The 27939-nt window shown below is 39.7% G+C and overlaps 1 protein-coding gene across 15 annotated transcripts; it reads right to left on the bottom strand.

Moving 5' to 3' along the window:
- On the bottom strand, nucleotides 1–27939 carry LOC111253067 (MFS-type transporter SLC18B1-like). 15 transcript variants are annotated; one of them, XM_086992461.1, is made up of 19 exons: nucleotides 27491–27938; nucleotides 27353–27407; nucleotides 27031–27087; nucleotides 25658–25725; nucleotides 9365–9507; nucleotides 8834–8889; nucleotides 8482–8577; nucleotides 7906–7982; nucleotides 5266–5413; nucleotides 4654–4722; nucleotides 3952–4039; nucleotides 3539–3591; nucleotides 3029–3211; nucleotides 2640–2731; nucleotides 2286–2381; nucleotides 1999–2076; nucleotides 1735–1828; nucleotides 1511–1597; nucleotides 1–1150 (listed from the first exon to the last, which is right to left on the bottom strand). In XM_086992461.1, the coding sequence occupies exons 5-19, from the start codon at nucleotides 9471–9473 to the stop codon at nucleotides 1019–1021; spliced, it is 1458 nt and encodes a 485-aa protein (XP_086848587.1). In that variant the 5' UTR covers nucleotides 9474–9507; nucleotides 25658–25725; nucleotides 27031–27087; nucleotides 27353–27407; nucleotides 27491–27938; the 3' UTR covers nucleotides 1–1018. The 15 variants fall into 15 exon arrangements, with proteins under 15 accessions (XP_086848587.1, XP_086848588.1, XP_086848592.1 ...); XM_086992462.1 differs by lacking the exon at nucleotides 25658–25725 and adding an exon at nucleotides 17093–17174; XM_086992466.1 differs by having other exon boundaries at nucleotides 27546–27938.

The following is a 27939-nucleotide window of genomic DNA, read 5'->3' as shown; positions in this document are numbered from 1 at the left end:
TTTATCGAACTGTTTGGGTTTGGTTGAAATAAAGTGTATCATTTTTTATTCGAGCAATTTCTAGTGTTTTCTTCACGGCTTGAACGATTCTAGCCTTATTTAAGCGTAGTACAAAAGCCCTAGCTCAAATATGTCTATATAGCTATATGCGAAACAATATGATTTTGCGTTGAAGATATGTATTGGCCGAAATATGACCCTCTGTGTTCTCTTCGATAAAAAAAAGTTGCAACTATGAATCGTATGACCGTAACGAGCCTCGCGTTGTGCATACATAGAGTTTTTCTAAAGTATACTTCTAAAGCATAACGTAAGATGTTAGCCGTTGCAAAATTCTGGGTCTTTGTCTGTGTAGTCAAGATGGCTCCGTTTTTGCACGGTGTCATTGCTCTCCTAAAACCGGTTATTTATGCGGTACAGAACAGTGTCTAATGGGTTAATCGTCTGTCCCGTACCGACATCGTGTTAGCAGCTGTAAGTATAGAACAAGATCGAGTCGCACGCAAACAGATAATATATTTACTGGCGTTCTTTCTTCGAACAAAACATCTAGAATCTGTACTTACCTGTGTACCCTACCTTACTTTGAATTAAGCCGCCAAACAGACAAATAATGCCTAATCTAACCTTCGCTAGCTCCATTATCCTTCTAGGTTCTGCGCATCGGTGCTGACTTTAACAAAATATGAGTATAGGTCACACTGACGAACAACCCCCAACACGTGTGCTTGAAGCCTACTCCAGCTTAATAGCTTGACCTTTCTTGGGTGCAGAGTTGCGCAAATCTCGCTGAAATGTACGCTCTACCGTTCTAGCTGTTCCATCTTATTGGGATTGTATCAGCTAATTATGAAAAATAATTAACGTGACATGAGTTACGAGGTAAAGTCTATACAGTGAATATTTGGTGAAGTTTTATATGAGCTTTTCGTGAGTTGAAAGTCTTAGAAATGAGGTCGTTCCGGAGAGGGAACGCTTACGATGGCTTTGGCTGATCCTCATTCTATCTAAATGCTTTTTAAAGATGTGTCATCTCCATCGCCGGATTGTCATGTCCAGAGTCTCTGCCGTTGTCGTAATTTGGCGGCGCACCGGCAATTGCAGGTACAGAATTTGCCTCTTCGACGCCAACTTTTTGAGTAGTTGAAGGCTAACAGAAGCAAACGAACAGAAGAGTACTTAAGAGACCCTCTTCGAAAAGTTTACCATATGAATGTAGTGTTCAATAATTATTATCTGCTTATAACTAGGATATTTAAAAAGATACTAGGTTGAAGAAAGCAGTCTCCTAATCGATTTATAAGATTATTCACACTAAGATAACTTTTCCATACGAGATCCATTAGTTTAGTAATACTTATCTTGTTATAAAAAAAATTGCTTTCTTTCTTTATGCCGGCAGTGACATTTCAAACAGTAATAATAACGGATTCAATTTCCAAGTACCAGGATTAATCGGTTTTGGGCCTGGAAACGTTTAAATAGGAAAGCTTTTCTGTGGAAATCTGACCTTCGAAGCAGGCGGCTTCAGATGTTCTTCACGGAGGTCGATACCAGCGATGCGATCTCGGATTACGCTCAGTAAAATCAATAGCAGCTGTAAAGTACGCCATCGATTGATTCAATATTTTATTGGTACAATGAATTACATTAATCAACGGGATGTGTCGCATCCAGCTTGTGTCGACTAAAAAAAGCTTGTCGAAGTACTTCTGATGAGCTCCCCATACTTACCCCAACAGCAAGTATAAAAGCAATCCATCCTGTTGAATACTCGTAGCTTTCGAGGTCGAGAAGGATTCCACCGATGATAGGTCCCGCAAAGCCACTGAAAGCATTCCAGTAAAGAATAAAATAGGCAGCTTCATAAAGACACCATCAAAACCATTTTTTCTAGATAGTGTACTTAAAATACACAAAGGAAGCATACATTGCTAACCTCGAATGGCGCAATTTTTTAAAATTGTATATTGTAAACACTAGATTTCAAGCTCTTACCCAAGTGATAAAGCCGATGAGAATATTCCCGCTAGAAGAGCGTACGTGCCGAAGTCATTGTCGAATCCCCGCGTTTGGCTGTACAGTTATAAAAACAAATGAAAAATACTATTCAGTTCGATAGAGTTTGGCTGTCGATGGAAGTGCACGAGGTAACGCTACGCTTCGTCTTTATGGCCCGTGTAAGCCTCGCCATTTTGTCATGCATCATATCTGTACGTGGACACCAGAGTTGTCCTTGGTAATTTTTCCTTATGCTTAATGATAACCTTTGGGTGATTACTTACGTGAGGAACATGAGAGTATGCATAAAACTGCATACGTATATCGCACCGTCTCCAAAACCTATAAAGGCCTGTGCCACCAGCACGATCCATAGTTGACTGTAATTTTGAGCGACAAGGAACTTGTGGCATTTGTGTGATCATGCATGCATCCTACCGTACATAAATTTCTGGTCATATATCTATCATATAATTATTTAATTCTCATTAAATATATGAAATATACTCATATTAATTATGAGGATAGGGTAATTTCTATTTAGTTCAGAATCGAATGTGCAAGCGGTCATCAAACTCTAAATAATTCGGATTTACTTCTGCTATTTATATGCCGACATTAACTATTTTTAAACTTACGCTTCGAAATTTAACCACGGTACTGGACCAAGGATCAGCAGGCCAAAGAGCGCTACTACACCGCCAAAGAGAACAAAATACCTGCCATCCGCCTGTCAATGAAGATTAGCCAAAACTGGTGAAAATGAATACCTTATGATTTGCCATTTTGAGAGAGCTATAGTTAGGTTAAGCCCCATAAGAAAATCTACGTTTTGTTAAGGGCAAGTTGTTGTCTTACATCTATAATTTGTCGTTAAAGAATATTATCTTACGAAAAAATGTAATACTCTGGTTACCTGAATTAAGTGACTAACATACATTTGCCAACGATTCACTGAATGTATTTATCGTGTTATTAATCACACTAGATATTTGATAAAATAACAAATAAATTACTCCCTACGAACCACTCTGCGGCAGAAGGCGCCCCATGTGATACTGCAAATTGCGTAAATGCCCCCAGGCACGATAAAACAGGCTCCTTTCGCACTCTCGCCTAGGCCAAACTTTCCCAGTTGGATGGACAAGGTCGCCTCATTGAAACTGATAAGAATAAAGCACACCACAACCATAAAATAGTTCAGAATCACCTGTGAAAAACGATTACATAAAAAAACATCATGTTATCTCATATTCATCTTACATGTTTTTAGGTAGGTAGGTAGGTAGGTTCAGGTGCAGCTAATTACGGAACCTCACGAATGCCTAGAGACTCTAGATGCACGCGAATTAACGTCCGTTAAACACAGATGCCCTAAGAATGATTTCGAAAAATCTAAAACGTAATGTCGCGTAAATCGTTTCATCTTGTGAGATATGCTGATAGATTTTCTAAATATTAGTAGTCGATTTTCGGGTGTCTAAATAATCGTTTATCTAATCGTTCTAGGTATTTGAGGAAATCGCCATTGTGCTACCTGTGGAATGTACAGGTCTTTGAGGCCTTTTTCGGGTGTTTTGTCTTGCGATTCTGAAAGAGAGTTCAGGACAAATAGGCAAAATAAATATTATAAACTAAATAATCTTGTAAGCATGTAAGATTTCACTGTGAGTGCTTCCTCGATTACGGTCAATATCAAAAACTAGATTCGAAACATGCGCGGTATTGATGTAATGACTACGCGCTGCGTTTATATAAGGCACTGTGCAAAAAAAATCTCACACGAAGCATAATAGACCCCCATTCATTTGTTTTTTAGCCAGTATATAACGGCGTTATGCCTTCTTGATACTTATCGTATTTAGTGCTTGAACGTATATAGCATATAAAGGTGCAAAAGCCTCTTTCGCGTCTCAATAAAACCTTAACAGTAGCGGTCTAAGGTCTCACTTAGTTCAGGCAAGAACGCTAGCGTAATAAAGGCGAACAGAATTGTGCAGGTGCCAAATAGCGCAAAAGGCAAGGTGTATCCACCAAGCTTCATACGTAGGCAGATCCGTAGAAACAAACAAAGAATAGCCAGCGGTGTATCCAGATGACAACATCGAATTAGGAATCAAGCGTTGGCGTTATTGCGCCCCCGAGTAAATGGTTCGTCACCGATGTCACGAATAGCAGCGCCACAGCCGTCGATTGCGGAACATGTCGCAGGTTACAATCCGAGGGGGAAATGGGAAAAATAGAGCAAGAACAAATAGATCAAAAAATAAAAACAAGTCAGGCGATACACATAATCGCACGTGTATATATGATTGGTGTTAATTCGTTGTTGATAGCTTCGTAATCTTTTTTTTTTTTTTTTTTTTTTGAAAACGATGGAAATACTTGACGAAGTAGCTTAGTAGTATAGATATTCATATGGGCATTCCAGATCTCTCTGCTAACTGCAAAGCATTTTAATAAAAACGAAAAGAACGACTCCATAATCAATATACTATTCGAAGTTCCTTCGGCCTAGTCTGAAGAACGCCGCTTGGATCCAAATTCGAGTGAACACTTAGTTAACTGAGCCTGAATGCTTTTCAAGAATCCTAGCAGGACGCTATTCGACGCTCAAAGCGAGCAGAGAACTACCGCACCTTCTATACTTACATCGAAGAGGCTTCCTCCAAGCGTTGGGCCAGTTATGATCCCGAGGCCGAAAATGGTCTCAATTAATGGCTAGAAAATGATCACAGCATACGTTATCCTAATGAATTTTTTTTGTTTATATATATATATATATATATATGTATGTATATATATATGTTGTTAACGCTACTAACAGTGGCGATCTATGAAGCATTTTCAGCACACGAGATCCATATGGTAATGCTCTACTTCACGGCTTAGGCAACAAATAGAGCGCGTGTATGGATCATTAGACCCCCATTTTGGGTATAATTCAAGTAGTGTTTTTCGTTTAGTATATAAACATACTTCGATAATTAGCGCCCTGATTTTGATACGGGTCTCTAGGTGCGCATATCGTGCACCAGAAACAATCAGACACAAAACGAAGTACGAAAAAGCGTTTCATCAGTTACCACAAGCACTACTGGGTGCTGGATACACCGCAGTGGTTCTAGCAGATCTCCATCATATAATCGCGTAAGGCATTGTTGACGATTCACTGTCGTTAGCAATAAATTAACGTGGTAAGAGCAGTAATTATTTACGCTTCTAATATATATATATTTGTTGAGAGAACTTAAAGTAACTCACGACGAAAAAGTGCACTTTTTCGGAAAATTCAGAAGAGGCTATAGCGTAGTAGCATGTGATGGATGCGAAAGAACCAATTGCTTCAATAAACCGAATTAGAACGCTAAGCGCGAAAAACCACTTCGAATCATTAACGTACTGAAGACTTCTGCAATAGTTGAAAAACAAACAAAGAAAAAACTGATAGTTTGACAAATTTTAGCGTGTCGTACTTATGAGTCGAGCCATGGAAAGCTGTTGTGCTATGGACATATTTCGTAGTCGACTCGTATACCACCTCAACTATGAAACATTGTCATGCAAGTTTAAATACGTTAAAAACGTTAGGTCCTGCTGGCGCACTCTGTTTTCAAAACCCGAGGCCCCTCTCTTGAAAAGACGCATGACACAAGGCCAGTTGTCGAAACGGCTGCCGACTTCGGAGTCAGATATTAGCGCGGTCTCCTCTTATGAAGCTTGCCTTTTTTTTGCGACCAAAAAAAGCTACGAAACAAGTCAGAAAATTGTGTCTCAGGAAATATCAGCCTTTTGTATCGAACAGTGAACCTCAATGAACCAATTTCGTCGAGTCGATAAATTTATTCAGTATATTAGCAGCGTGGAGGTTGTACTACTCTAAACCAACCTCATTCCCAGCATTTTTGAATAGAGCACAAATATTATATATATATATATATATTAGCCAACGTTTTTTATATAACAATAGTCGCCTGGAAGAATCGTTTTTGGACTTTTTTCGTGATTTAGACATTTCTCGTAGTTACAAAGGCCATAAAACGCTACGGCGCAGCGGATGCTTTTTGGTGAAATCAATCTTGGTTAATTCCAGCTTCTTCTATATGCATTGTATATCATGAGTATTTTTTACACCTTTAATTTTACAACTTAAATCGAAGTCCATGTCAAGTTTGTTTTGTTTAAGTTGACGCCTAACATGCTCAACCCCCAAAGTGGCCACAAGATTTGCAGCTGCAATAAATAGAGAAAAAAGAAAACTTGTTGTGAAATAACCAGGAGGACGTTATGGGCAAGACCAGTACATCTTTTCGACTTTTTTACATCATAAACTAAAATATATTACAAAAAAATACGCTTTTCTACGTCACTCGCACCTAACATTTGAAACTGTGAAGCACTGCGTTCGATATCGTTGCTAGAATCAGATTCTACTTTATCCAGAAGACCCAGCGCCTCCAGCACGTCTAGAGGCAAAATAAGATATCGTTTCTCAGCTGACCTTAGCACTTATTCAATAGGAGCCGGTAGTGGTGACTTCCGCTGTACTAGATCGTAAGAGCACTCACGTATAGAAAAAAATCAGAAACACTAAATAATACATGTCTACACGTTCGTATTGGTTGTACCCTTTTGTCGAAACCGATTTTTTGTGTCGAACCGTTATATTTGCACTCTTATGTTATTCCTCGACGCCAAGATAACGCAAACAATTAGCACTGGGAGATACTGCAATCTAATTCCTCTGGCTCAATTCTTACTTAAGTTTACTATCTACTACAACTTGTAAAAGTTTGAGACGCAATTTAAACGAGTTGAGACACATACGTATTTCTTACCACATTAGCTTGTAAGATTGACTTATTTTCTATGTTCGGGTAATCCCAAAACTACACAAACTTCTATATGTAATAAGCGTATTTGTCAGTCAGCGTTCCGGCCTCGTCGGCCGATCATCAATATGCCCAAAAATTGTTGTTTCATTCCACGAAACTTTGTGACCCCATAATTGACCAAGCGAGCTCTCAGAGAAATATCGTACAGAAAAATTATATCGGGTTGCACGGCGGATTCTGTGAACAGGTGACCGCCTGACTGTGTCTTGGACGATGGTCCGCTTTATCGGCAATCCGAACCATGTAAGCACGCTTTCTACTTTGTTTAGCCGTTTAGCGTCATGCATGAGGAGGCAAAATGGTTGACGAATGATAGATTACCCTATCTAAAATTCTCAGTGAGAAACTAACGGCAGAACATTAAACTTTACGGTTAGCATGACGCAGTAGAACGTTGAGGGGCATCCCCGAAAGACGTGTTTCGTCTGTCGCAAGTACAACGAAACGTTTACCCCGACAAGAAGAGTTATTCATGCATCAAATTGTTGTTTGACAAACCATCATGCGATTGGTAAGAATTGACGCCAATTGCTCGTGTTCTCAATGACACGTGACTGTCATCTTGTGACTTTTCCTTGCAGGAAAAGACCCATTATAAAAAGAAGTATGATAAATGTTCTTTCCCTTTCAACTCACACGGAGTGAACGATTCTATGGAACAGAAATTCTGTCCCTTTTCATTTTGGGCTCACAGTTCAGAACACATAAGAATTTGACGTTGATGAATTAGTGTAGATGGAACAATCGTCCATACTATCGCTTGAATCACGTAAATACTCTATCGATATATCTGTTTTGATTGTCTAATATTATCGTCATTAAGCAAAAACGAGAATACGATTAGGACAAGAAGATATACGTTTCATTCTATATAAGGACAATTGGCCTAGATGAACTGACTATCGATTAGAACGGTATTGGTATTTACCATGCTATCATTATCTACGTTGCGTTTTCGGCCCAAGTTTAAGTTTTTTCTTTATGTGTTTCGAGTACGACCGCTACTCACCCCATCATAATAAGAAAAATCCCGTCGATTAGCATTCCGCAGATGAGCATCGTCTTTGGTTTTACTTTCATTAATAACTGCAACGCCGTATATCCAAAAAAAAGAAAAAGTTTATAGAACAGTTACATAATAACGTACCTTGTCAGAAGGATATACTCGGCCAATATGGTTAACTTGAAAAGTACTATATTTATTCAGCTCTTCATTGTTTCTTCAATGGCTACCTCTTAGATTGATTCGTGGACGATTTAACCGTTGTGATTACAAGAATGGCATTGGAGACGATGCGTGCTTAATTTATTGCACAGTTTATTACATGTACTTAGTAAAATATTTTGCCGATATCCTTCAAAGCACGATGTCGTTACATTATGTACTGGCTTTTATCATTACGTTGTTGTACTGCTGTGACCTTGAGAAGTGGGGCTGATTCATGAACTGCTAGGTAGATGTTCACTGTTTGAGGTGAGAAGACCCGTAAGTTCCCCAGTTTATATGTAACTACACTAACTCGCCACGCGATACGTTACGTCACGTTAGTCGTGTACTTTTCTATTTTTTTACGATAGTTCTTACCAGTTTTCCACAAATAGGACTGAAAATAAACCCAACAAATGGATAGGTTCCGAAGACGATGCCAAATTGTGTCGCAGAGTTTCCTTTGCTTTGTGCCTGGGGGATAAAGTGCATAATGATCTCATTATTTAATTTTTGTCAAAAAGACTTTATCCCGAACCACTGATACTATTGTTCATGACACGTACAAAATATGACGTCTTTAGTTGCACTGCTTTCAAATCAAATTTCATTCTTTCTTTGCCGGTTCAGAATACGAAGTGCAGCGCCAAATACGATGGTTAGTCTTCGGTGAAGTATTTCGTTCGAACCTATTCATAGTAAGCGAGCGCCTTCGAAAAATACGGCTTACCTCATCAGGGAAGAACGGAGCCATCAGAGCATAGCACGAGCTTTCAAGTAGCGTTCCTTTACACAAACAGATTAGATAAGTTAGATTCAATTGCCCAGCTTGTGTTTTCTATTGTCTTGCTTTTTTATAGCTCCGTTAATGTATGTAACGCAGCAAACGTCCGTTGGCTAGCTGGTAAAAATGTATCTATCTACTTATACTGGAGCTTGGTGCTCTGGTTGCGTACGTGACAAATGTCGCTTAAAATATCGAGTGCTGATCTTCATTCGAATAATCCGCGAAATAATAAGCCTCGGAAACGTGGCCGCTTACGATTTTAGGGGACAGGATCCGACATAAAGCCGGAAGGCAATATGGCTAAGTGTGGGTTGGTCGTAGCGAGGTAACTAGGTTAGTGGCAATGAGCAACAGTGCCAATGTCCCAGCAGAATGAGTGAGCGAGACGGGAACGTTAATGCAATGTACCTGTATAGATACGATTGCGATATCTGAAAACATAAATTCACTAATGAGAACCGCAACCCCTCATACCAATGACAAGTATTGTAAGAATGATTCTGCGTCTTCTTGTCCACACGATACCGAGGGTGCCGGGCTTACGGAGCTCTCCGTAATTGTCCATTTGGTTGAGATCGGCCATTCTCAGTTATTGTACCTCTGAGGCACTTCTTCACCTGGAAATACAAATGCCAAGATATAACTCATTTATTTTATTTGGCACCAATGGCTGGACGAGCCCTAGGCTATAAGGCCCCACGCTTCCTACCCTCGTCAGCGTTGCTTTCTAGACCGTAAGTACTCCGCCTGTTACCAGCGTTAGTTGAATTCGCTTTTTACTACTGCACTTGATTGACACGTCTGCTTTTGTACTCATTGATGTTAAAACACGCACAAAGGGTTAACAATCGCTTTTAAGTTGTTCAGAGATGTGGCAGAGCTATAGATATCCTCAGATCTATGATTCCATAAGGCTTCATCATTTGCGACACTGTAAAAAAATCAAGGAATCAATTTGATCGTTAAAATCGCGTTAAAAAATGCGACTGGTCTGTTCATTGTTGCCAATCGTTCAACCACTCTAACTGTTATCACAGCCGAAAAAGTATTTTCCAACGTCTCAATGGGCAATTTGCTGAATTGATTGAATTAAGCAGACAGAACACGATGGCCATTAAAAAGAGCGGAAATGTATTTTGTACATCTGGAGCTTTGTTATCAGACGTGTTCCGTTTTTGTCATCAAAAGCATTTTTATTTGTTCTATTTTTTGCTTTCTTACTATTTAGTTCTACTGTTCCTATCTAGTCTACTATACCGATAGTAGGCTTTGTTTGTGTCTTGTTTAGTTATGATAAAGTGATTTGGTTATTACCGTTGGTGAAGTTATGGTGAAAGAATACCGATTAAAAATTGCGGATTTATCCTTTTCATCATTTAATTGGTCATGCGTCCTTGTAACCATTTTCCTGACTGTCGATGCAAAAACGTGTTGGTATCGTTTCGTAGCAAGGCGGGTTACTTAATAAACAATCACAGAGACAACGATTTGACAGATCGATTAAGGTAAAAATGCTACTACGGTGCCGCAATGCAAAATAATCGTCAATAACACCAAAGAAGAACTCGAAACTGATATTATTACCGTTATAAGAAAAGCCGCTGCGAAAAGCAAGTCCTGCACAAAAAATATCGCCATGCAAACAATGAACCTAATGGAAAAAATCTAGGCTCAAGTTTCACTGGGGGATGAAGGGGGCAAAACACCTGAGCTATACAGTTCAACCTTCCTTTAAGTGTATCCTACAGAACTCGTTGAACAACATTATTAATTTAGTTTCGCTAGAACGGGTCGTACTGTGCTCACTCTATTGTGTACAATGTATTATATTAACTCTACGATCGTATTGAAATGAGTCTTCACAGCATCACCATCATCAGATCAGCTAAGATCAGTATAGCAATGCGGAGGCAGATTTGTTCGAGTAGTTTTGCCATCCATCCATCCGTCCACCGAGACTGAATCAACAAGACCGACACCCCCTCTTGCAAGGAATGCGACGACGCGCGACTCGTTTCGGTCACGCACAAAGATTCATTTTGGTCGTTTGATCACCATCCTAAACTAAACGTCTTATAAATCCTAGCGGTGATCGCTAAGCGAACGAAAAATTCCCCGTCGTTATTCTAGCTCTTTCCAAGAAATGAGTGTTGCCTACAATTACTCTGGCACCTGAATGCGAAGTGAATTAATACGACAATAATAATATAAATGCTCGTTATAATTTCTATTGAAAATCAACGACTGTGTCCTTGTATCAGTAGGTGCCAAAACAGGTAGGTGTTTGATCGCAAAGTCGGTGCGATTATACCTGTAGTTGGTTACCTTGCGCTGCTGCTCCGGCCAACGTGGTTCTAGCAGCTGTTCAATGAAGTCGCCGGTGCGCATCTGCACTCATTTCGAAAAAAAGACGTCAATAGTTCTGTAAAAGCAATCTTGACAATATGCATCGGCAATGACGATGAACCACCCCATCAGTACCATCGTTAATGATACCGTTGCTGCTGTCATTTTCAACGGCCATCGCTTTTGTTAAACACGTTTTACCCGCGACAGTCGGTCCAAAGGCGGTGGCGAAATTCTGAAATTAGTTGCATTGTAGCATTCGTCCGTCTACTATAATGCTATAAATCTAGTTACTCTCCTCGACAACGCCGGCGGAAGTAATAAAACGTAACAATTTGGCACTAATGGGCAACCAAAAGTCACGCAACGACTCCCACACTGAGACGCCATAAAATGACTAGGAAGATCGATAGTGATTAGCGTCAGGAAGACTCACTTCTGCTGAATAAAGTAGCGACTCAAAAACAATCTACATAGCGAATAAACTAAGGATTTGCCCACGATCAGGGCACAGCGGGTTATAAATAGCGGTGTTGACTCCTGCACAACAATCACGACGGCGTACTACGGAAGAAATACTGAATGGAGGGGTTTCGTGGGTCGAAACTCGGCAATCCTTTTTCTTTTTGAGTAGTCCAAGTACTCAGTATCAGTTTCTCCACGATCTAGCTGCGACGGCAACGAACTCAGCTAGAGGAGACTAAAGAACGACTAGTTATTTTTGTCGAGGCTTACAATTACAAAGCTCATTTATTCAGCATTGCTAGTTGTGGTGAAATAATTCATATGTGCAAGTTGATAACCGCATCAGAACGAGTGTATAAAATTATCAAAACACCTTGCGTCATGTAAATAATATGAGTCTTGTTAAGGGTGTAAAATTAATATCAGAAATTTGTGCTGAACATGATATCAAGAGATAACAATGATATCTGTCCTAACTGCTCCGCATCTGGAACAACTACATATATCGTCAACCTCGTAGAAGCCTGATTTCCTGCAGGCTCTATAATAAAGCTCCTCCAGTGCAAAACGAGCAACTACGTCTTTGTTTACCTGGTTCGTTTTTTGTTATGCGTTGTCCTCATCGCGTCCAAGCGGTCGCGTGGCTACGATAAGAACAACGCCGTCCACGAGCAAGAGTATCTTCAAGTTTGGAAACCAGCCAACATAGTAGGGCTCTTTATGGAATACAGAAGGGATAATGGAGCAGGAAGATGCCGAATTCTAACAAACACCGAAAAATATTACGGCGGAATTCTAAATGAAGTAGAAAAAACCTATGAGAAGAAGTAAAGGACAAAATAAGGATAAATAGCAAAATATATAGAAGCAAAAAATTGTCAACATCCCAAATAGCCCATTGGATAAGGTTCTTATGGCAGTAAAACGGATTAAAACTGGGAAAGAGTATGGAGGAACATTTTTCCGGTTGCACTCACCGAAATTCTCTTCAAAAAGTTCCCCGACAGTGCACCTACGTTGATCTAAATGACCTGTGAAGGGCAGTATTTTCAAGCCGATGGAAAAGAAGGAAGAAGTCCTTATCCCTAAACAAGGGTATTTCGACGTCCGATTCGCGCGTCAGCGACTCTTGCGAAAGGTTTCGAAGCTATAATAAACCAACGCCTGCATTATTATACTGATGTATTTACAGTAATCAAAATAAACTCCCAAACGAAGTTAGAGGCAACGAAGTCTAACAGAGATCTGGGGTAGGTAGCGAGGCTGAACGTCAAAACGTATTCAACAGCCCGCCGTGGAAAACTATTTGTTTTTCGTGACGCTTGTCACGCTATGTCATCCGACTTTTCATAGCGTATTTCATTAGCCCAATTTTTAATTATTCAGTCGACCGAAGCGTCTGTAATGGCAAATCGAAATTCCCTTTAACGGCTAGAATCCTGCAGGATCCATGCTAGGCTTTTTAGCTAGGTCTGATACGATAGGTCAGTGAAGGTGCACCATCAAGCCTACACAGATAAAATTACAATAAAAGCTAGGGCTCAACAAGCAAGACACCATCTCAGATCGCAATGTGGGTACAACAATGCGGCCTGAAGTGAGCATTCCTGAAGAGCAAGGCCTTCTCATAGAAAACGAGCAGTGCTTACACGGCATCTGCATGGTTTGAGAAGCCAGAAATAGACCTGCGAGTATGGCCTTAGCACGCGATGCGAGAACCACTGCGCAGCAGATATTAACATTAGCCATGGCCATGTCTACGAAAGCATTTATGCTACAATGGAGCATCGATAAGGCACAACTTGAGCATCATCATCATCTACGATTATAACGGAGTCGCAATATATCCATTCATATGGTCACATCAATACATTGTTTTTCTTAGTTCAATTTCCTTTGGTATTTTAAACATGGCCCAAATAGAGACATAATGTTTGGAATCAATTTTGAATAGATATCTTAGAAAAATCTTACCATAAATAGGTATATTTAATTACGATTAGAATTAAAAACAATTAAATCCTCGAAATTCTACTGTGAATGTTTGTATTAAGTGTATATAGATTATTAGTCAGGTTTTACTGGTTTAAGGACAACTAATATTGACTGGGTAGGATGCGTTTATTTTTATTGGACTGTCGATGGATGATTCTTTACGCTGATCGTTTCCAATGTCGTCATCATTATGGGCTTATCATGATACATTGATTTTGAGTAAATTTAAAAAAAAAAAAAAAAAAAACTCTAATCATATAGAAATGGAACAGTCCCAACAATTGTATCTGAACAATCTAAACCTGACCTTTTTGGTGAGCTGTTAACGTTTACCAGAGATGTGGAATGTGTGTTTTTTTTTTTTTAGTCGACTCGTTAAGACATACATCGAAAGGCAGAGTAAACGCTTTCTCATCCGTATACTGAAACGACCACACGAGCTCTTTACGAAAAGTCCTTTTGCAAGCGTGTGCGAGTAAAAATGAAAAAAAAATAAGCACATATTCCCATATAGAAAATGCCTATACACAACAGTTAATTAGGACGGATTAAGGCCTCCTTCTTAAACACATATCATCAAAAATGAAGTCACTGAGTCGTAAGTGTGAACAAAATTTTCATGAAGCGTCACTGTCTGTTTACAAAAGTGAGCTAGATTTCGTCAGTATAAATTAACGCGTTGAAGTCCATGAGGAGGTTGTTTTTGTCGATTTCATGTTTTAATACTGCGTGGCTTATTTTTACTGACATTTAATGTCAGTTACGAAGAATAACTATCGTCTCAGTTTCTATAACGGAAACCAGTAATAAACTCCGTTGTAAATTATTTAGTATCTGTAATGATGAAACTGACGGATGTTCTACAGAACGGAGCGATTGGACTTTTCATTCTAGAAAAAAACAAATTCGGATTATAACAGTTTATATCTCGATATTAATAAACATCACCGCACATTTTGTTTTTTGCTTTTCTGTTTCGTTAGAAACCACCCGAACTATTCTAGAAATAGAAATAGAAATAATACGTAGTAGAATAGCTATCACGTTTACGTCCTGAACAGAAAGTGAAGCAAAACAGTGGTCCTTATCACGCCTAAATAGACCCTAAGTGATCCTGTCCGGATTCTACCGGTTGCTACCGGGTATTAATGGAAAACCAACCAGAAGAAAGCCATTAATGATTTCCTTGTTGTTTTATAATAGAAAAAAAAAAAAACTACCAAGTACTGATTCTATTGTTTTTTTAATGCATGTCATTTAGACAGCGCGGCCCTTTATCTTTTCAACAATTTGCTCACCAACTTTCCAATTGAATGCCTCTTTGCTTGGAGGCCAGAGACTAGCTAATAAAATTAGCCCTGTCGGCGTTAGCCCCCCTCCGGGGGGCTAACGCCGACAGAAATCGCTGCCACATTGAGGTGACAGAAGTAGGCTCAAAATGTCACGATATCACGGTAGCGTTCCAGAACACTGATCGTTCTATGGACGAATTCGGGCAAAGAGAAGGTCCAAAGAATAGCAAAGGCCAGGCCAATACCATGACACTCTGTCGTCCCTCATAGCAGCCTTCACATTTGGTAACATTGCGGGCCTTGTTGTTCCCAATGTCACTATCATCGCTGTTTTTACTGTAACCGTCGTAACATAATTTTCTATTGTTATTGCAACGATCATGTGCGCTCAAAATAATATACCAAAACGAATCTTTTTCCTTCCAGATCAGTTGTAATAACGAGCTATATCGTCATTTCACTAACAATGTAAAAATCTAACTGTTATGTAAAAAGATGTTATAGCATAGCCAAAACACGTTACCCATTGAAGCTGTTAAATGAGTCTGCCATGTTTTGTATAACTATGTACTTCAACTACTTGACACTTACTATACACCGTCTCATTCGGTTCAAATACTGCAACACACAGAAAATTAGTTAGAGTGACGACGGCGATTGGACCATCAATGTTGCGATAAACATTCTCCAGTATATTTTTTTTTCATTCAATCTACTTAATTGTTAATTAATTCTACTTAATTGTTAAGCCCATGTCTGTTATAAGAAATCAACGCCCACCTATGCGAGCCACCTAGAAATGTATATCTAAATAGATCTTGTTTAGGAAACTATTTTACTACTTCTGTAACACGTCCCTGTTGGCGCAAGACTAAATTATCGAAGCTGATTAGAAAACAAATAATAATTACAGTGATTTATGGCGAAATTTTAAAAATACTATTGCTACTTCCAGTAATGAACTCGTTGGGTGCCAATAAAAGTTTCCTTCAGACCTATGATGTGGCTCGTAGCTACTCGGACCACCCGTATCCACTTCATAATATACTGGATCTTAAAAATAAACCTCATTTATTTAACTATAATTTACCCGGACGAGTTTGGTGAAAGCATTAAAATTAGGCGAAAGACAATTCGTAACTCTGCAAGATCCTTTCCGCGCTCAATGCAAGACTTTATCAGACAACTAACTGAATATCCTGCGACAAGTCTCTGACCACAAACTAGACCGCGATACATCGACTTCGAAAGATAGAACTGAATTAGAATCGGTACAAGTCATCTGCCGGCTATTTTCAATTTCAAAAGCTACTGATAGGGGGCGATAATAACAAAACGAATACTAGCAGAAGTCACCCGCGTGCGTTCGAAGCTCGTCCTCGTCGCTAGTGACGTACCTGAAGACAGCTACCCGTATTGATCATGCTTTGCAGAACGAAAGACCCGTTGTCGCCTCATGCTAAAGACCAGTACCGTTTGATGCATATCTCAGATATTGAAGTATCCAATGGCATTTGTGCAAGCCAGCCGAAGCGCAACGGAAGTAAATAAACTACGACATGAGATATCGCTGCCTCTCTTTCTACTTCATCCTACATCGAGGAACTACTGTTCGTTTCATCGTCATGCATTTAAACAGTTAAGTGCCGCTTCAAGCGGCGGGCTCCCAGCAAAGAAACAATGTGAGTCCATGTTCGGATTTAAGCCTAGGTTACCGTATCCGTAGGTTCAGTAAGCAGACACGCTGGGCGCTTGAAACAAACAGGCCGCGTGTCTATATATGATATAAGCGTTACCGATTACGCCGTAACGTAATCAGGCAAGATCTTGGCTATTTAGGGAAGATCATTTGTTGACGTCAATCTCGTTGCCCGGCTCTTCGGGCACATGGTCGTGTACCCATGCTATGCAGTCACAATGGCTAACGACTTCCTGCAAGCGTTATCTCGAAAGATCTTATATTGTAAACTAGCCGTAACGCGGACAAGAGGCCGATGGAAAGCAAAATATAGGTTAATGGCACTTGACGATCGTAGCGTAATCTATATTTTTCCTTTTAATATGGGAGAGACTTAGTGAGACTTCTATATGTTTACTGTTATACCTTTTCCCTCCACTAGTTCCTGTGTTCGATGTCCACCGCGATTCCACGAATGTTCATAAAGACGCTCGCGGGCATTCATTTCCTACAGCCAAAAGTAAAGATCAACGGGAACACCGAAAGCCAACTCTCAATAAATTGAAACTCTCAAAAAATAAACGTAACTTTTCACTTTTTTTCCCCCAACTAGCTCTCAATTTGCAACTTATAAATTTTTAACCTGTCAGTTATAAATAACTTGACATTTACGCACATACAAATTGTTACATTCACATACGCATACGCATACACATACATACAAATTACAAACAGAAGGTAGTTAAACGTTACAAAATTTCGGATGGTATTTTTTGACGAGCGAGCTTTTGAGAATCCTTTCTAATGCAAATCTTTCCTTTAATAATGGTCAGATCAGTGGTAAAATCTGACACAATTTCCCTTTCGCAGTAAAGTTAATAGCTATCATTTCACTGACCAGAGATCCAAAGGAAATGTTATCCTTAAACAGTTCATTGTTAGCCATCTCGTAGATTATCTTACTAATAACGAGCCTAAATAATAATAATGAGATATCAAAAGGGCATTCATAGGCATACGGCTTATCTCTACGGATTAAGGGTAAGGGATACATTTAAAGTAACGCCTTGTTGGTTACACCTAAACTTTAGTAACTTAGAGTTTTATTACACATTATATACAGCCTGATAAAGACTACCATCTTTCTAATAAAGAGTTATTCTCTGTTTTATTCTATAGATTAACAATGTTATGTCAGAAGGTATCACACGTACAAATACGCTGTTGACAGGATTTTTCAAATGGCGCAATATTTCTATTGCTCCCTATATAAGTATTCAGAATTTACTTAATTCGCACTATATAAATGATCTAGTAATTATGAATTGCTGATTCAGCGCGCGACACCAAAGCGATCGTTACCCCCCTAACTTTAACTTTGAAATTCGTTTTACAGATATTCATGATTAAGTCAAAGCTCTTTTTCTCTGTATAGGTCTGTTCATTGTTTTGTAGTAGAACATTGAAAATCTTTCCTTATCGTTTCTAAAAATCTTATTTTGAGCAAAACCATACGGCGCGACGTAGAGGAGGCGTGAGCACGACTTATCAGCAAATCGTTTAACCGTAGACCTCACGACCTGGCCAGGCATTCATTGTATCCTCCACAAGAAACTGGATACGAATTGTCATATGTGTGGATTATATCCACCTTACGTCAACAAAGAAAGGAGCTCTTCAGTGAACCTTCCCGCTCCAGAACAAGCAGAATGCTACGTCAATGGTCATTCGTATAGTACAAGTACGACACACGAACGTATCGGTAAACGTCAAAGGTCTTGCTGGAATTTTACCGTAATGCTGCATGTCTTCGTATTGCGTCTTCGGCATGACATGCATATTTGTTATCCGTTCCCTTCGAGCAAGCGATTGCTGGGTTGCTCCTGGAGCCACTCGCAACGGCGCGCAACCGGCCTCATATTCAACCATATTGCTGGGGTGTAGGGGCAAACGGAAACTTCTACTCTATTGTTGGTTCATAGCTATCCTGACATCACAGCGTAGAGTTTTATTGCCGGTTTTTCCTTGTCAGTTTGCTCATCGTAGGCAAGAAAAATGCTCCAATCGCGTCAAAGTTTTGCTTCTAGTCAGTAGTTCGTTCTGTCTGTCTGAATACAGCGATACTCCTTCTCATAGCCGCGATTCGGTCCGAATCGTCTTTGATGCCTTGTCCCATTGAGCTGCTACTGTCACAGAGGTCGGTGCCTGTTTCCGGCCAAAAACAATCTCTATTTTAATGTGTCTCTGACTCACGTTTAACGTGAAAATTTTGGCCGATTCTCACGGTCTCGACATTGTCAGCTTGTCGTTTTCAATAAAGTTGCGTACATACTCATAGCAACTGATATCTTAGGTCATACTCAGAATTGTCAGCCGTAATGGCTTGCAGAAGTGCACGTACGCTAACTTAATGTTTCTGTAAAAAACATGGCTTGTAAACATGTACTGTTATCCATGTAAGGGTAGACAAATCCCATTGGGTAATAATAATAAAATTTGAAGACTATTCGCTGGCTAGGATGTGCATGAAAGAATTCTAGTCTATCTATTGACACATACGCAGTTCAGTATAGAATACAGTAGACGAGTCTCTTAACAACATTCTTCGAACTTGTCGATGTGGTGTTTACTTCTGGAGTACGGCTTTTTTTTTTTTTAAAATAAAACACGTTTCCGTAAGAAAGAGAGGTGTCCGTTTACGGCAACTCTGTAATTATTTGCAGCGCTCATAGATGACTGGTTTTCTTCAGCAGAGTATCGATCATCGATTTAATCTCGACTCTTCCGAGGTGAAATCTAACCGTGTGTCCATGTCGCACTTCGTGTACTCATTTATCTCCTTTGGTGGCATTCTTAGTTTACTATTCATTGTTTAACGGTAAAAATGGAAAAGATATTCTTATATCGTTTGACAAATGTATACTTAATTTCGTCACATATGATGATCTTATTGTCTTCTCAGCGATAGGTGGGAGTAAATGATACTTTCCCACACGTGTACAGGCCCACCAGCCATAGTCGATTTACTACAGATTTTTACGTTTTCGTTTAGAAGCTAATGCGGCTTTCTAGTTCTGACAGATCGTAATGGTCTCAGCACACAAAAACATCGTGCCTTTTCGCAGGGAGTTTTTAGAGGCGAAACGGTTTGTGCGTTCATTTGGCAGAGAGAGCCAAAGAAGAATGTTCGATCTTCAGTGCAAACACCATATCTATCGTGAGGTGAAATAGATTAAATTAGATTTGCATCGTTTGTAGAGGTTTCGGCATTGAAAGACATCAGCTCTTATAGAAATCGTAGCATGTCACTCTTTAATCTTTCTCTATTTTCAGGAGAAAAAAAAGCTACCTTCGGTGTTTGATTAAATCCAACTATGTAACAGCTTGATGTGCTACAATCTTACTGCGCAAGACTGTATAAGAGATCTTATAAACCTAGTACCTCTCAGATAGATTCTTTCTGACGGCATGGAACGAAACGCTCTGGTTATCACAGAAACAGGTTATTTCGTCAAAGTTTGTCTACAACACAAACGGCAGTGAGGTGACTATATTCACTTAAAATTTCTACCCTGATACAGTTGGATACAAGGTTTTATCTCATCTCTTTTTCGAATTAATTAAATCCGAGACGATTTCATCAAAAATTACAGGAAGTACCCCCTGTTGTCGTACTTTCTCCCTGTCTCCAAAGATGATCACATTTACTTTCATATTGTCGCCTTTAATACGCTCACAGATACCAACGTTACACCCTTTTTCGCCTGTCTAAACACCTCCATTACCAAAACGAAGGAAGGCAGACACGACCAAAGCTCAGCATTCATTAGCACTTTCCTGTGTCTCATATGTTATTATAATCTTCCTAGCCGTTCGCGACGCCAATCAGCCACAAGAAAGAAAATCGACAAGATGTCTTCCTTCTTAGTTTCGAACAATTCACGAATTTTCAACCGGTCGCAAGCGTCAGTCCGACGCTACGCGTTGTTTGACGAACACTCGACGGACTCAACCGACGGAGTGTATTCATTGTACGTTCATGCGGCAATTTCCGGGTATCGCGTAGACCGGGAACTGACCAGTTAACAGAAAGCAAACAAACGTTTCTTTAGGATTCCCGGAAAGCGACGGCGACACGCCAGTGGCTAGCGTACACCTGGCGACAGAAATGACCACTTGCCAGAAAACGTGGCGCGGCCCAGCGCGCGATAAAGGTTAGAGCTGCTCATGCTGAAAAGCGTCGTCCGTTGAAAACTGTCTGATCCTTGGGGCACTCCAACGACGCCGCCATAGTTGACTCTATAGTCGCTGTTCCATGAGGGTCTGCATCAAACCACAGAGGACGTAAACAGAACAAGATTTCCCACTATACACCTTACATTGTCACTCTCATCTCAGATCTTTTCAGGTCTTGCTCGATCGTTTGGTATCATCGAATCAACAGTAACATGCATATATTTCACATTATATTATACTTCAGACATCAATAGTAAAAGTTGACGACGGTCGCCGTGAGCGTTACCCAAGTTACTTTGAATAGTATTTAACTATTCGCACGACGGTATCTCTCAAATTCCTACTAAAACCTTTCAACGACCTTTACAAACTTCGCCGTCAAATCCGATAGAGGCTTGATTACGAGACACATTGCTTCAGAATCAATTTACGAAAGTCTAAAGGAATTTTGCCAACCATGATGAGTATCTCATTGTTTAATGTTTCAATTATCTATGGGCTACGTACATTTAGAGTATAACCCATTGTTTTGCAAGGCCTAAAAAGCCACGATTGACGAGTGCATGTTACAATAACGAAAATTGCGTAAGTTGTTATTTTCATATCGCCGCTTCTTAACGGTAGACAACTATGTCAAATTAGTAACATAAATTGGTTGGTGCTGCTGCTGCTGCTGCTGCTGCTGCTGCCTCGAGTAAAGAGCAAAATGGCCGGATCTATTCGCTGCCATTGTAATGAAGTAAACTATGGTTGTATTCATTTACGCGCCTCGATGGTCGTCACGGAAGACAGCTCAGCTGGGGACGGTTACCTGGTCGTCAATCTATAATAGCAGGTCTATTCTCCGCTAATCAATATACCATTAGCGCAACTAATGGAAATAGGCACGCTTTACCCACCACACATAGTTGGTATATTTCTGTATATGCTATTTCTGGGTAGCGGAGTCGAAAAGTTACTGAATGTCTTATTTACAGCTATGCATAGTGGCGGGAAGAGGCGGGCGTGTGCATAGGGCAGTTGAGGAATATTATGAATGGAGCTGTTTGCTTTCATCGGCCAAAGTTGAGCTAACGGTCAAGGGGCATCTGTAGTGCATTTTTCGATTCTTGACTTGCTTCATATCCATGATACAGTTCTAGTAGGCATAAGGACACATGAAGTAATCTAGGTTCTTCTAAAGCAATGCGGTAAGATCTGAAACATATATTTATTTACGTTTCATGTTTCCTCTTCGAACCTCGTTATCAAGTAAATACGTACGTTCGACTGGTGCACGCTTCATGTTCAAGGTACGCGTTGCGTTTTTTAGTACTCTGAATTTCTTCTGCCAACAAACTCTGTCAAATCTCATAAGCGCACAAAGGAACGTTTGCCATTCATTATCCGTTCGGGTGGAGAGCTAAGTTCATTTTTCTAATCCACACGCAGAACGTTCGGCAATGTACATGAAAGAATTAATAATTCGCTAACTTAGATTATACCCCCGTCTCGCTAAATCACCCAGTTTTAGATAACCGTGACGTGATTATAGGCGGACTACACGTCGTAGCAGCGCAAACAGCTAGACTTACACGCTAAGCATAGTTTTATGAATTTTAACTACACCAAGATGTACATATTTTCATTAGATTATCGCTATCCGATCAATAATGGAATTAACTCATTCTTGCCTGTTGTGTTCTATCTACTTGTTTCTCATATTCCAGCTGGTCGTCTGCCAGTGTATCATCAGTAAAAGGAACACAGAGAAACGTTTCATAAACAAGCCACTACGCACGCTTCCCGTCCCAGAATTTTCATGTAAACCAATGTGCCGCCTGAATTTCTGAGATGGAACCATAAATTTCCCTAGGGCCATATCATGACCACGAACAGGGTTCTATCTTACCGGGCGAAAGAAAAGGCCACATGCGCCACTAATAGAATGAAGCCACGTGCAGATGAATTACGCAAACTGACGTACCGGCGCCAAAAACAGCGTTTTGCTATCATTCGCGTCCGTTTTATGCCGCTATCGGTTATGAGCTGTTCGCAAATAACGATTGACGATTAAATGAAAAGCTTCTGCGGCCGGACTGGGTGCTACCCCTGCTTGATGAATCGCCAGTGGCGGCGCGTTTACCTGAGTTTGTCAAATCTTCGAAGCTCAGTGCCGACCAAGCGAAGGGAGGGTGACCGTAGCGAATGTTTCCTGACCGGTTCCGATCGAAGCGACGGTATTTCGTCTCTTTGCCGAAATCCCGCTTTACGCCTATGTTTTCTTGATTCGTAGTCGTAATAGTGTTATTTCGGCAGCAGTGAGTAGAGAAAAGTACGGGCGGATTCGGGCAGGGATATCGCGTGGAAGTGGCTCGATCCAGATATCATTAGACTAACTATCCGGCCGGCTGGCTGGCACAACAGCGCCAATAAATAGTACTTTATCACAGTTTAGAATAATCGTCTCGCTCAAAGTCGCAGTCGGTATAATCCAACCTGCGCGTGTAGCATACCGCTCGTTCGATGTAATACTGGACCTTTTCTCTATACGCTCGTTAAATGAATGGAATTTGCGTTCATTTTTAGATTTATATATATATATGTATGTATATATGACTAACAATGTATAATAATGATTCTATGATGAGTGTGGGCCATAAATATAGACAAATGACACCTACGGACGATCCAGAACGGGTAAATGCGGAAAATAGGGGAAACTATATGTGTTAACTTTTACTAGCTCTATCGTAGGCACACTAACGCAAGCGTTTGTCTAAATCACATGCTTCATAGAATAGCACGAAGCGCTAATATAACATATCGTTAGTAATTCAGTACCGAAACAAAAACAAGGGTGTTACACTAGTGGTCTCAATAACGGAAATATTACCATTTGTTAGATTAAAATAGAGGTTAGGCGATGGTGCTAAACGCATCAGGTACGTTGTCAAATGCTAAAGTGATAGTTAGCGATAGAGTATGAATGTCGATACATTTAATTAAAACTGAACAGGGTCTGGTAACAAATGAAGATTTCCCCGGAATCTATTAGAAAATCCGCTCTAACGATGCTCATGATTTTTTTTTTTTGTTCATATCACAAATAAAGTTAAAGTAGCAAAAAAAAAAAAAATTCGTGCGTTGAAAATATTATAGACGAACAGAAACGACTAGCAGTAGATAACTCATGGTATATTTCATCTGAATAGTATTACTTCCTTTATGTTTTTCGAGATCATCTCACAGAAGCTGCGCTTTTATTTTCACTTCATTAATTAGCACGGCATGTCCATTGACACTGCTTAGTAAAAGAGGGTGGCTAATGACCGCAACGTCTCGAATTTTTAGAACCTATAATAGTTACCCTTTCTCAGTTGTGGCTTAGGTCAATGTTTGGTCTTACATGATCATGGCCAAACAAAAGACGCTGCGTGGGTCTACGACACGGTCAAATCAACCGAGCAACAAGCAAATGCTCTGTAACACTTCATCCTATGCCTTAAGACCGGGGGCCAGATAACGTTGCTTTGATGGAAAAGTATACCGTCATTCTTGTCAACATTAATTTCTGTTTTTCCTCTCATATTTAGTTATCTAGACATAAAACAATATTTTATGGCGCTGCTGGTAAGTAACGCCTCGTGCGAATTCCTTTCTGTCGCAGCTGTGAGCAATGATCAGTTTTTAGCTGGTAATGGGTCGTGGCCCTACGATATGTTAGAACATTGTGACTTAGAAGCAAGAGACAGTGTGTGATAGCCAAGCGCACACTTTGACATTAGGGTCAATGAAGGGTTTCTTCGATGCTTTCTGGCGTCAACTAGTTTTCCCCTGTTTTTTTTTTTCGTTGTTTTTCTTGCGCTATTTCCTCTTGCTTGAAGCAATACATTTAAGCGCTAAACGAGTTAGATCCACTTTAAAGCCGACGGTGACATATATGTATGTATGCATAAACAGATATAAAACGTTTCAGACAAGAAGGTAGGATTATACAAGCCATACTGTATATTACGTCAATACATGAAAAAGGATATATTTCAAGATATACAGTCAACGAAGGAAAATACAGCATTTAATGTTCATATATTTGTGGTGTCTCTAGCTTGTTCATAACATATAAACAGAATATGACGCACAATTTGTATCTATTCATTTGAAGCCTGCTCCTTTGGTCCTATTTTAAGATACAAAGTGTTTTTAGAAAAATCTTCTAATTAGTCATACGTCCATATTATATCCGTCTTTCCTTTTCTGTCTCATTAGTGCGATAAATTTTATGCAGTATTTGCGTATATAGTTGCGTTTTATCATTTTCTAGTTCTAATTGGCCTTTAACACAATGATAATCAACACACTGTTAAATTTTTAATGTATCTGAAAGACTGATTATTCTGCCATATGTCAGGATCAGTTGGCGCATGGCGTCATACTGGCAATTTTTTGCTATTCAGCTGATAAACTGACTAAGCTTCTGAGTACGAAGACTTTAAATCTTTGATTTGTATCTTACCTTGTTTACATATACAATAATAACACGTGCAAAAAAACGATGACTTGCCATACTGTTGTTAACAAGACATAATTGAAACAAAGGCAAAAAAGCAACGATATTTCATCCGATAGTCTGACATCGGTCGGTACATTTCCTAACTAGATAGTTTTTGGCCGATTTCAAACGAAATATTTCAAATTCTATTAATTGAAGGCGCGGTGGCGTCTTATTCGAAGATATGGCAGTACGATGATGCGAACTTGTTAACAAAGACTTACCATTTAATTATAAGATCTTGATAATCGTCCAGAGGGTATGTAGCCGTACCTCGTGTGTATTAAACGACCTGCCGTAATAATTATAGTGGAAACATGATTCAAAATGGAAGTACATAATCAGTTATAGAAAAAGTTATAGGAAAGTGATAAAATCTGAAGGGAAGACGATACTGCTTAGCCGAAGACGGTGGGGAAATTTGGGTCAAAGGAAATGCCCCATGGCGACCCACAGGTATGCTTCAACAATCATATTTGAACGAATCATATCGACATATGATTCTGGATATATTATTTCTGCATGAATACTTGTTTCTTTTATCGAATCGCACATCGATGGTATATTCACAGATCTTTAAATTGATTGTCACATATGATAAGGTACGAAGTTTTTAGATTATCGAAATTTAAACATCCTTCATTGATTTAACCGCACTTATCTTCGGTGTATGATTCTGTAGGTAGTGAGATCGTTATATATCTCGGGATCACAGCAGCGGTAGTGGCAGTGGCAGTAGTAACAGCAATAAAGTGCCCCAAAATAGCTCACCCAGACAACACGCAACAATCGTGAAGAATTCTCAAAAAAAAAGATAAAAAATGGAGCAAGAAGTGTTGATTTTGGATAGTTCATTATCTTTTACTCCCGATTAATTTTTTTCGCGGCGTGCAATGAGATCCGATCTATTTACACGACCGAAGTTTGTTTCCTGAACGAACAGCGGCAGGCAGAACTGTTGGAGATTGGATATATTATTTGTCACAAAATATTGCGAGAAAGATGAAAGAGTAGTACTCGAACACTTGATTTCGAATGATGAGTAGAAATAAAAGAACGAAAACACTGATCGTTAGCGTGACCGATAACGTCTGGGTTTACAAATGGCAATTTTCTGTTTAACTGTGATCGTGTACGCTGACCAAGTTGATGGCAAAGTTTATAAGACATAAATGATAGAAGAGGGTAATGAAACTAAGTTAATGATCTTATCATACCAGGGAGTTACCATTTAATCCAAATAAACTTGCTACGGAGTACAATAAAATAAAAAGAAATGCAACACAAAGTACTATTATACGGGTTTCATTTGAATTTATATAATATTTATTAGACTTGAGCAATGTATTCAATGGTAATGAAAGGCGAGTAAGAACTGCCGTGAAGTTAAGAAGAAAGGACAACAATTAAAATAATAATAATAATAGTAAATAGCATTGAAATCGTTTGGCCGATATCCTGCAAGACAACAAACGTCCTCTGAACTGTTTACAAACCGCTATGACGCATTGGCAAGACTAAAAAAAAAAAAGACTAAACTGGATCATCTTGTATAATCAATTCAGCGGCGAAGTCACCTAATTTTAATTACACCCACCTGGTTTATACGGTTGTTCTGGACCAATTCTCGTACCGCGAGGTTACTTTTCACTCCCTTCAAAGACAATTTATTTAGACAAAGAAAATTGAAGGATACACGATTTCAATCCTTTGGACATCTGAACAGCATGCTTAGTGGTTAGCGTATGGCATCAAAGCGATAGGAGCCCATCGGTGCTGGACATCACATGAAAATGCCTCTCTACGCGTAAGTACTGTCCAGAAAAAGGTTAACCTCAAAAAAGGCATATACATGATCTTGTCGAAGCAGCATTTTAACACTTCCGTAATTGGATTCACTGTCGCATATTTGCACGCACCTTTGATACGGATCCGAGTTACGAACTGTCACCCATTGCTGAAGGGTTGCTGGCCCTGAAAGTTATTGAGAGGTATCAGTCAAGCCCGCCAATTTTTCGTAAGATACCTATTGTAGGCTACTGATAATTATCAAGTACCTATTGCGCGTAAAATTTAACGATGATGCAGGTGCACTCAATGTCACATCCGTACTTCGCTTAATTCAGCTAGATCAACTCGTGAGTTACGCATGTGCCTTCGAATGATGTCACTCGAACGAACTCGAAGGCGGCCCCTTCTTGCATTGGCAAGAGGATTTGCATCCTGACGTTTTCGCGGGGCATAAGTGCATCGTTTTCTCTAATCTCAACACTTCACCATCTGCCTACCATAAAGGCGCTTCTCTTCTTTACGTATGTCAACAACAGTGAAGCACAGTATATGTCACGGTGCAAATCAGCTTGATCGTTGGTCGATACGGTTTGAGGGGTGAGCCAACTTGTGGTTTTGCTTCTCAAATTGAGCGAAATCGGTATGCGAGAGCGAGGGCAAAATAACGTAAAGCAGAAGGAAGCCAAGTTCGAGAGGCTCTTGATGCTCCCATTGT

The sequence above is a fragment of the Varroa destructor genome, unplaced genomic scaffold (genome assembly GCF_002443255.2).
Source record: "Varroa destructor unplaced genomic scaffold, Vdes_3.0 BEIS01000006.1, whole genome shotgun sequence".
Taxonomy (NCBI): Eukaryota; Metazoa; Arthropoda; class Arachnida; order Mesostigmata; family Varroidae; genus Varroa; species Varroa destructor.
The sequence above is the reverse complement of the archived record's forward strand: the minus strand, read 5'-3'. Positions and strand labels throughout refer to the sequence as shown.

Excerpts from the sequence above, each read along its gene's own strand:
- LOC111253067 (XM_022811947.2), bottom strand. The coding sequence starts at position 9,473 with ATGGCCGATCTCAACCAAATGGACAATTACGGAGAGCTCCGTAAGCCC. Across the intron at positions 8,890-9,364 it reads TCTTACAATACTTGTCATTG|GAACGCTACTTGAAAGCTCG; the intron begins GTATGAGGGGTT and ends GTTTGTGTAAAG. Across the intron at positions 1,598-1,734 it reads CTTTTATACTTGCTGTTGGG|CTGCTATTGATTTTACTGAG; the intron begins GTAAGTATGGGG and ends CGTACTTTACAG.